This window comes from Cannabis sativa, chromosome 8, assembly GCF_029168945.1.
Source record: "Cannabis sativa cultivar Pink pepper isolate KNU-18-1 chromosome 8, ASM2916894v1, whole genome shotgun sequence".
In the NCBI taxonomy this organism is placed as follows: Eukaryota; Viridiplantae; Streptophyta; class Magnoliopsida; order Rosales; family Cannabaceae; genus Cannabis; species Cannabis sativa.
The window spans coordinates 16592064-16602469 of NC_083608.1; the positions used below are offsets into that span (position 1 = coordinate 16592064).

The following is a 10406-nucleotide window of genomic DNA, read 5'->3' on the forward strand; positions in this document are numbered from 1 at the left end:
ATTTTTTTCGAGAGCATCAGTTTCTTTATCCATGGCAAGAAGCCAATGTCAAAACTGGGAGGCTTCGGCATAGCTTTGTGGTTCGACTTCAGAATAGGCTGCAAGTACAGCTGCTCTGAATTGAGGATGCAATTTAAGGTAAGAGAGAAAGGGTTTAATGGGATGATTAGTAGAAGAAGCATGACAGACATAATCTGTGAGATGTTTTGGTTGTGTAATGGTTCTACCAGCCCTTGTAGATGTTATAGAAGGGTCAGGAACATGAGGTATGGGGGCTGGTTTAGATACTGCTGTAATAAAATCAGTGATGCCCAATGTAGGGACTGTATTAGAAGCACCTGGTGTGGGAATTTGTGTGCCAGCAGGGTTGGAAACTAGGGTCTGTTGGGAATTTTTATCTGGTGTGTGAATACCAGGTGTGGTTGCTGATTTGGGGCCAGAACTGTATGAAGTTGCTGGTGTGGGAGCTGCTGGTATAAGAGCAGTATTTTGTGAATCAGCAGGGTGATGTGAAGGAGTATTGCTCCTGGAACTTGCAGTGTCGTGTGCACCAGAAATTGGTGCAAATGGGCAACCAGAGACCTTGTAGTTATGGTTCACAGTCTGGTGAACGCTTGTTTGTTGCACAAGTTTTGTAGTGGGAAGCACTACATCAGGAAATAATGTGTTGATCTCAGAAGAGGATGTTTGGGAAAACAATGGAAATATTGTTTCATAGAAGACTACATCCCGAGAAGTATAAATTTGTTTTGTTTCAATATCAAGAAGTAGGTATGCTTTCATGCCTTGGGGATAGCCAATGAAAACCGAAGCTCTACTTCTTGGTGTAAATTTGTGTCTTTTTGAGTTGAGAGTGGAGCCATAGGCAAGAGACCCAAAACTTCTTAAATGATCATATTTAGGATTAGTGCCATGGAGCATTTGAAAAGAAGTCATACCTTTGAACAATTTAGAAGGAGTTCTATTTATCAGGTAAGTGGCCGTTTGAACTAGGTATGGCCAATAAACTAATGGTAAGTTTGATTGGAAACCTAGAGCACGAGCAACATTGAGAATGTGTTGGTGTTTCCTTTCAACAACGGAATTTTGTTGAGGCCGTTCCACACACGAATGGTAATGAATTATTCCCTTAGATGCAAAGAAAGAATGTAAATTGAATTCTTTTGCATTATCAGAACGGATGGCCTTAATATTTGTTGAATATTGAGTGCAAACCATGTGGAAAAAATTTGGAATCACATTTTGGACATCCGATTTATTCTTTAGTAAATAAGTCCAAGTAAATCGAGATTTGTCATCCACTATAGTAAGGAAGTATTTATATCCTTCTATGCTAGTGATGTGAAATGGACCCCAAATATCCATATGAATCAAATCAAATATTCTTTTGGAAAAATTATGATTTGAAATGAAGGGTAAATGTTTTTGTTTAGCCAAATGACAAATATGGCAATATGAAGAAGAACTCTTATGTGAAATCTTGTTTTTTTTTTTTTTATTGAAGAAATTTGAAATACACATTGAAGGATGTCCAAGGCGATTGTGCCATTGGTTTACACTTGTTTTATTGGAAAAAAAAAAGAGGAAATAGTGGCAGCTGCAGTAGGGAGTTGGACTTGTTGAAGCAAGTACAAATTTCCATGTTTTTCAAATGTCCCAATCACCACATTCCGAGAAGGATCCTGAATTAAACAAGAATCATCATGAAACCAAATAGAATTAGGTGTTTCGGCCATATATGCATTTGAAATTTGGTAAGTAGAGTACTTTATGGAAAGTAATGTGGGAGTTGATATGGACAGTTCCAATATTTCTAACAGTAACTTGTTGTCCATTGAGTAGCAGCACATTCTTAGGGAATGGGATAGGTGTGAATATAGAAAAACATGCAATATTAGAACACATGTGGTGTGTAGCACCACTATGAATTATCCAAGGTATATGATTAGAATTAGAAATTTTACCTGCAAGATTGGATGCTGCAGCAGGCAGGGTATTGAGATCAGCATTGGTATGATTGTTTAGTTGTTGACTGAGGAGGAAAATTAATTGCTGACATTGAGAAGTGAGATCAGCAGTGGTAGATGGTCCTTCTAACTCAGATTTGGGGTTGCTGGAAGAGGTATTGTTTGCCTTAGCTTTGCCCTTTTCTTGTTTCTTTTTATCTCCATAACCGGGGTGGAAAATCGTGGAGAAAGTAGCACTTATCGTTTAAGTGTCCAGGTTTGCCACAATTCGAACATGATGGCCTTGGTTTCTTGGCTCTTGATGGGTTCGAAGGACCAGCAGCAGCCGCAAGGGGGATTTGTTCAGTTGAGCCAAGAGATCTTTGGCGTTCTTCTTGAATTATCATAGCAAAAACGCGGGAAAGGTTAGGGATGGGTTCAATGAGCAGAATTTGTGCTCGAACCGAGGCAAAAGACTCGTTCAGACCAGTCAAGAACTGGAGAACTTGATTCTGGTTGTAACAGTCTAAAAAGACTTTCATTGCACCACAGGTGCAAGTGGTAATTGGCTGGAACTCTTTGAGTTCATCCCATAGGGATTTCAGCTTAGTAAAATAAGCAGAAACGGAGTTGTCACCCTGTTGAAGTCGGGTGATTTGGTTCTGCAATTGGAAAATTCGAGGGCCATTGCCTTCATTGAAACGCTCAGCAAGATCGTTCCACATTTCAGTAGCTAAATCAAAGTACATAATACTTTGTGCAATCTCAGACGAAACAGAGTTAATCAACCAAGACATCACCATATTGTTACACCTTAACCAAGAGTTGAGATAGATATTACCGGGTTCTGGGCGAGGAAGAAATCCATTGATGAATGCGATCTTGTACTTGGCAGTGAGCGCCATGGTGATTCCTCGTTTCCAGGGTTGGTAATTGGTGCCGTTGAGGACAGTGGAGACAAGAACCAAGTTGGGATGATCACCGGTGCTGAGGTAAAAAGGACTGGAGTGATCATCAGCAACCGATCGAGAAGTAGGGGCTTGATTGGTGTTGTCGTCAACAATGGTGGATCGAGCTTGGGGAAACGGATCTGTGGGCTGAGATGGAACCCTAATTTGTGGATTTCGAATGGGATTTGCTGAGGGATCTGGAGCTGGTACAGAGTCGGAGATGACCTCTGCAGCTTGGTTGTCGATCGACGATGGAGGAGCGCCATCCTGGGATCGGGTTGAAGGTTTGGCCATGGAAGCGTGGGGCAGTATGCCGTCTGATACCATATGAGAAGAAAGAAAGAAAGAATGAAGAACAGAGAACCAGAGCAAGGATTTGTTATTTCTGTTCTGATTAAATGTTTACAAATGAGAAAATGAGCTTATATAGCTCTGTTCATACAAAGTAATTCACTTGGAGAATTAACCAACTATTAACAGAATGATTAGCTACATAATCAAGATTAACAACCCAATAACTAATCCTAACTAACTTAGTCCACGTGTTCTAAAAGAGCTCTAATGGACAACCCCCATTGGAGATAGTCTAAGGTCCTCCGCAGGACTGGCCCTAGGCATAGGCGAGCTAGGCCCGCGCCTAGGGCCCACTCATTTTAGGGGCCCAAATAAAAAAATTACCTTTTAAAAATGGGATTATTTCACAAAAACATAAAACAAGAAAAAAATTACAAAAATACGGTTTCACGGAATTTTAAACATTTTTAGGATTTTTTTTTATTTATAGAAAATACGGTTTTTTTTATGTTGTAATCTTGTTAATTTTTTGTTGATTTTTTGTTATCTGTATGTTATTTTTTGTTGTTATTTTGATGTTACTTTTATGTAGTTTTCTTGTTGACTTTATGTTGTTTTCGTGTTATTTTTTGGAAAACCGTAAAAATGTAAAAAAATATTCTTTGAACGTAAAAATATAAATATTTTACAAAAAATGGTGCCTTATGTAATTATTCCTTTAAAAAATATACATATTTTTTTTAATAATTTTTAAAAATACTATTTATCTTTATAGTAAAGATCCAAAAAAATTTTTTTTTTGCCTATGATCTATTTCAACTCAGGGCCAGCCCTGGTCCTCCGTATAGATATAATGCAAGCAACTCTTGGGTAATACCCCATTAATAAAATAAAAAAATTCTTGAAGATGTTTTAAGGGTTTGGGTAGATAAGAATGTAAATGTTAGTGCATGTTTGACATCATAACTAAAAAACTGTTTTTTGTTTTTAAAAACAGAAAACTGTTTTTTAAAAACAATTTGGCTTGTTTGGCATTGTTCTTTGAAAACAGTTTTCAGAAAATAAAGTTACAAAAAACAAGAATTTTGAAAACAACAAAATGTTGTTTTCTGTTTTAAAAGCCTATTCACTTTTGGTCAATATTGTTTTTAAAAAACACTAACCAAACATGACTTGTTTTTTAAAACTTCAAAAACTATTTTTTGTTCTCATTTCTAAAAATAATTTTTTGAAAACAAAAAACAGAAAACAATACCAAGCATGTTTGGTATTGTTTTCTGTTTTTTGTTTTCAAAAAATAACAAAAAATTTATTTTTAGAAATGAGAACAAAAAATAGTTTTTGAAATTTTTAAAAACAAGTCATGTTTGGTTAGTGTTTTTTAAAAACAATATTGACCAAAAGTGAATTGGTTTTTAAAACAGAAAACAACATTTTGTTGTTTTCAAAATTCTTATTTTTTGTAACTTTGTTTTCTGAAAACTGTTTTCAAAGAACAAGGCCAAACAAGCCAAATTGTTTTCAAAAAACAATTTTCTGTTTTTAAAAACAAAAAACAGTTTTTTAGTTATGATGCCAAACATGCACTAAGTCTTTCTCATGTTTAACTTAGCTGCTTCGTCCATAGGCACAGGGTTAAACCACTAGCTACCTTAGTAGAATAGTGACAAGAGTGTCTATTTGTTTCCTGAAAATTGCTAAAGAAATTGAATACATTTACAATTTCAATATGACACAAATAATTTATCTTAATTTGTGAAGATATTAATTTATAGCCATTAAAGGGGCAGCGTGCACAAATGAATTCACTTTTGCTTGTACAACTTTCTAGCTTAAAACTACAACAAATTTACAATAAATTCCAGTGTTTCCAAAAGCACTTAACTGATATCCAACTTCTCTATTATTTCAAAATGCATCTGCAGATCAGGCCGCCGATCAGCCAAGTAAAATCTCTCACACACCTGTAATTTTCCTCCACTCCTTTGAGTTACAGACTTAAGCAAATGAAACAATTTTTCTTTCTCGTTGCGAATCCATGATCTATTGGTGTCACACCACTGCCTCGGAGTTCCATGAAGCACAAACCGTAGTCCTTTATCCCCTTCTGCTTGTTCAAGGTGTTCAGAGATTTTCTCAACCAGGTGACTGTCAGTAATGTATGCACCGACGGAATTAAGTCCAACATCCACATAATGTATCTCAGCAATGCTGTCCAAGAAGTCTTCTTTCGAACAGGGTATAATTTGTTGAAGTTCATCTTCAGTTTGTGTACTATCTTGCATTGATCTAGACTTTGCCAAGCCAAGCTCAGCAACTAGCTGATTAACTACAGTTCCACCTTTGCTGAATCCAAATACGAGTGTTTTGGGGCGATAAAATTGCAACCCTGAAATGCTGGCTAAGCTTGGAATATTTTGTTTATGTGTTGCAGCACTCTGCACCAGCCATTTATTTCAGGTTCAATCAAATAACAGGTTTTTAAAGACCAAAATATCTCATCATTGTTTTTCACAAAGAACCTCCTTTAATCGATTAACACATACAGAGAGTTACTCAGATAAAAGAAAAAAGTTTGATGAATCACATGAATGAATATCAATTAAGTACACTCACCTCTCGAAGACAATTTGATAAGAGTGATACGGTCGACCAACTAGCAGGAAACCCAGTTGGGTCATATGATTTTGGTTCTCCCCATTGATTCACAGACGGTATAAAGTCCTTATATACAGCAAAAGGCCCATTAAACAATGAAGCCTCAATAACCCAAGCATTGACAGAACCACCAATTTTTGAGACCATAATATCAGCAATGTTTTGTAAATTAGATAACCTCTCAATCAATGGATTCCCAGTCCCCATAACTCGATCTCCAGTGAAAAAGATAGCATTTATAGACGGCACCTGCCCATCAAATTTACAACAAAAAACAAGAACTCAGTTCTTTAAGTGACTAAACACTAAAAACCATATGAAGATTATTGTTAAAACTCATTTGCATAGAACAATAAGAAAAGAAACAAAAAAAAAAGGTCCTGAATTGAACAAAAGAACTTACAGTTAGGGAATTTGAAGATAGTGAAAGGCAGAGAGATGCAGCAACCTGGTAAAAATCTCTACTGTCAGCGTGTAATGGGACTCTCAACAGCCCTCTCCATCGCTCCATAACTCGATCAAAAAGCAACGAAAAAAAAGCTGCGCTTTGAATTGAGCTCTGTAAATTACTCTACAGTTTCTATTCTAAACCATAGAAATGACCTGTTATATACTGAAACATCAAAAAGCTGAGGGCTTTATACAGGAGACTTTTAACAAACAGTTCTCGTGCAACACAAACACCTTGAAAGTAGATGAACATTAGGAAATTATAGCGAACAAAATAATCGTTCTTAGCTAACATGCACCACTATAAGCCATGGCAAAGTATTATCCAGAGAAATACAACTGTTTCCCAGTTTACGTTACCTACAGATAGATACATATAGTCATACCAAAAAACATGCTGATTTTCTAATTGGATGGTGAAAGCAACCATGACTACCAAACTCAGAAGAGAATGCACAGAGATAGAAATTAAAGCTGCAGATTCTTAATATAGCTTCATTTCAATTCAAACCCAGTAATTAAAGATTTCAAGTAAAAAAAAATAAAATGTTCCACAAAACACAGTAGCCAAAGGGAGTAGCAGCAAAACCCTAGAAAATGATATTGCATTGCAAAGTATTTAATACAAAAATTTATATACGCACCTTGGTTGATGCGATGGAGAGAAGATTGAGTTCAAAATTTTGGGTTCGATTTTCCTAATTAAATCGTTTGTGGAGATCGTTCCACATATCATAACCATATTATTACAGGTAATCCAAAAATTGAGAGGATATCATATAACAAAAATGGTCACTACATTAAGAGGATTTTATATTTTTATTTTTTACCTTTCTTTATTTTTATTTGTAGCTGAAATTGAAATCAAGTTTGACAACACATGATTATTACAGCATTTTAAACCAACATTATTTGGTTTAGAAATGATCCAAATAGTTTTTTACTTTTTACCCCAAACAAGTCAAACACAATATCATCATCAATTAACTTCCATTACTTTCAACATCTTCGACACTAACACAACCAGCAACAAGAATGCTCTTCATACGATCAACCAAATCCTGTATTTGTTCCCTCGAATGCAAGGGCGACGGATAAACCATAACACAATCCAAACTCCCCCCACGTATGGTGTGAAAAACCGCAATCGAGGGACCAACTCCATGAGCCGAAGCACATCCCATGTAGTCCACCAAGCCAAGCTCTTGTTGCAATTCAGCAGTTTGATCGACAATTGAATCCTCAAAAACCGACATGAAAGCCGTCCTCATGGAAGACGAAGGAGTCAAACTCGGGTTTTCAATGGCCTTGCACATGAGGAAGTTCAAGTCAGACATGTCTGTGAAATGCTTGTTTGATTTCTTGGCATTGGCATTGGACGTGTAGCTTCTTTTTGCCAACTCCCATAGTGTGTCTCTTCCGGTTATGTTATGAGTGTTAAGAATGGCAGAGTGATAAAACCCTGCATTGCACATACAAATACAATCAAGTTTTTATTTTTCACAATTATTTATATATAAAAGATTAAAATAAAATTTGGGTAGATGTTGTTTTACCAAGATGGTTGTTTGAAAGAGGTGGTTCGAGAATTGAACGACAATCGGTGAGAATTACGACAGCATATTTTTCTTTATTGTCTTCAGGAAGATTTTTAGATGAATGTGCAGCTAACAGTCCAGCGGCTGACAAAGCCGCCCACAGTTTTATTCCCCTTGCCTCGCAACCCTGTAAGGGAATAACATTTCAAGGTTAAACCCCAAACAATATTACTATTCTCTAGCATTAACTTATTCTAAACACCTTCTTAGTTATTTTTTTTAATTGATATCCAAACCCTTTAAAAATGACTTTTCATTAAAAAAAAAGGAAAGAAACAATCTTTACAGAATAGGTACCCGAATCGGTACCTCAACAGAAAAAATAAGCTACAATTTTTAATTTTTATTTATCTTGTGTTCTAGCCTTAAGCAAAACAATAAAGCCAAAACATAATAATGAACAAACTCAAAAAAGAATGCAATAAAATGATTGTCAAAAAAGAAAGAATGGGGAATTTGAGCTTTGATATTAGATGCTAGTGCACAACATCACTATTCTATTCACTAACGTCGTTATGAAATTATTAATAATTTTTTATAATAATTATTAAAGTAATATGACTTTTTTTTGTAATGGAAATTAATGACTTAATTAATATCAGAATTTTCTTTTTTGAGATAGTACGACAAAACGTTGTGTCAAATGACTGAATTGGACAATTCTTGTACGACGATAACATGAGACCCACTTTACGGAAATTTTTCTTTTTTTAAACAGTCACGTGACAGATTTCTGTGCAACGGAAATTATACAAAACACGCAAAATAATAGCTGTGACTGTGAACTCCCATTAGTTTATTTCGAAAGGAAAAAGTCATTATTTATTTATTTTCTAAATATGAGAAATTACCATCTGAATCTGTACTTACAAAAACACGTCAAACACGATAATATGATTTGAAATTAGCATAAGAATTAACGGGTTTAAATTTATCTTATATCAGCTAAGTTTGTGTTTGAATTGACTTTCTCAATCCTTTTACTAACTGAATTATATAAGTTATTATATTAAATTGAGACCATCTACACTCGTAAATTACTTGGGTTGGGATTTCATTTTTTTACAGAATTATTAAACTGATCGTGCTCGAGTCCGCGAACAACAAATCTAATACATATTTTTTAAAAGAAAAATAATTATTTGTTTTCTTAAATTAATTACAAAAATTATTATCAAACAAAATGAACTAAGAAAATATATTTAAGTTAATTTTTTTTTTCTTTTTGAACTCAAAGTCAAACTTAAGAACTTTAACGAATTGAGGTAATAGTTACTTACAGCGAGTAAATTCTGGGTGTGAAGCGGGTTCATCTGAAGCCTCACCACCCGAGATTGTCTCGACGAATTTGGGTCTACAAACTCCAAATTTGACAACCTGAACGAGTTCAACGAGTACCCAACCATGTCTACTCCCCGAACCCAAAATGGCTTATTACCTTTCCCCTTTGGTATAATCTCCTCAATTCCCAAACTAACCTCCCCATTTCCCTCAAATTCCCTTTCTCCGCCACTCATTTTCCTCAGCAAACCCCTCAGCAGCGCCGCCGCGGCCGCTCGATCGCACACCGACGTGTGAAGCCTCAACACCACACACCATTGGGCCTCGCTCAGAGAATACAAGCTGGCGAAGAACACGTCAGCATCGACGTCGGGATCGAGCCAGCTGTTGCGGTTGAGCTCGTGCTCGAGAATGAGTTGAAAAGGTGTGACGGCGTCGTTTTGTGCGTCCTTTTGGAGGTCTTGGAGAATCTGAGCCGTTGATTGAAGATCAAAGGGTTCGATTTGGAGATGTGGGTCGGGGTGTTTTAAGTAAGAGAAGGATTTGGTTATGGGATTGAAGTGGATGTAGGAGTTGAGAATGGGGTGAGAAGTTTGGAAATGGTGGAGGGTATTTTGGAGATTTGTGATATCAGGTGGGTTTGAAAGAGAGAGGGCTAGAACAGTAATTCCAGTGCCGAGGGGTACGGCCTTGCACCAGCTGTACTCGGTTCCGCCGACGGGGCGTAAGAGGTTGGTGACGTCGGACATGGCGGAGAGACCCAAATGTGGCGAGTGAGAAAGAATGGTAATGAAATTGAAATATGAGATGAGAGTGAGAGTGTCACTCTCTCTTTCTCTCCTTAGCCAGATTCAGACTCAGAGATTAGATAGTAGTTGATCCATGGCCCACTTTGTTAGAGATTTTATTGTGTTGTCTTTCTCATTAATAATGGACACATTTTTGTTTTGTTTTGTTTTTTTTTTTTTGAATGAGGATACATTTTTGTTGTTTTTATTGATTTATGAAGTCTTTTTAACGATCATCTTGTAAAACGTTTTATTTTTAAGGGAAAATTATATATTTGTGAAGAGGAATGCTATATATATATATATATACAAGAATTTTTTTAAAAAAATAACATAAAAAATTTATAATTAGGCTAATTTTAAATTTTTTCCTCCGAACTTTGACATATACTAAATCATGTCCGAGTTTTTTTTTGCCGTTAAAAATTCCCATGAAATATT

The 10406-nt window shown here is 36.0% G+C and overlaps 3 protein-coding genes across 6 annotated transcripts; all 3 read right to left on the bottom strand.

Annotated features, from left to right (window-relative positions):
- Window positions 1–2161: 2161 nt before the first annotated feature.
- On the bottom strand, window positions 2162–3190 carry LOC133030435 (uncharacterized). Its single transcript, XM_061103174.1, has one exon. The coding sequence runs from the start codon at window positions 3188–3190 to the stop codon at window positions 2162–2164; it is 1029 nt and encodes a 342-aa protein (XP_060959157.1).
- Window positions 3191–4932: 1742 nt separating this feature from the next.
- On the bottom strand, window positions 4933–7077 carry LOC115699422 (uncharacterized). Of its 4 annotated transcripts, none has more exons than XM_061102480.1 (4): window positions 6943–7077; window positions 6252–6451; window positions 5807–6097; window positions 4933–5628 (listed from the first exon to the last, which is right to left on the bottom strand). In XM_061102480.1, exons 2-4 carry the CDS (start codon window positions 6357–6359, stop codon window positions 5071–5073), a joined length of 957 nt encoding a protein of 318 aa, XP_060958463.1. In that variant the 5' UTR covers window positions 6360–6451; window positions 6943–7077; the 3' UTR covers window positions 4933–5070. The 4 variants fall into 4 exon arrangements, with proteins under 4 accessions (XP_060958463.1, XP_030482677.2, XP_060958465.1 ...); XM_030626817.2 differs by having other exon boundaries at window positions 6252–6461; XM_061102482.1 differs by having other exon boundaries at window positions 6252–6388; window positions 6943–7072.
- Window positions 7078–7107: 30 nt separating this feature from the next.
- On the bottom strand, window positions 7108–10140 carry LOC115699421 (uncharacterized). Its single transcript, XM_030626816.2, has 3 exons — window positions 9177–10140; window positions 7855–8023; window positions 7108–7760 (listed from the first exon to the last, which is right to left on the bottom strand). The coding sequence occupies exons 1-3, from the start codon at window positions 9924–9926 to the stop codon at window positions 7282–7284; spliced, it is 1398 nt and encodes a 465-aa protein (XP_030482676.2). The 5' UTR covers window positions 9927–10140; the 3' UTR covers window positions 7108–7281.
- Between the last annotated feature and the right edge of the window lie 266 nt (window positions 10141–10406).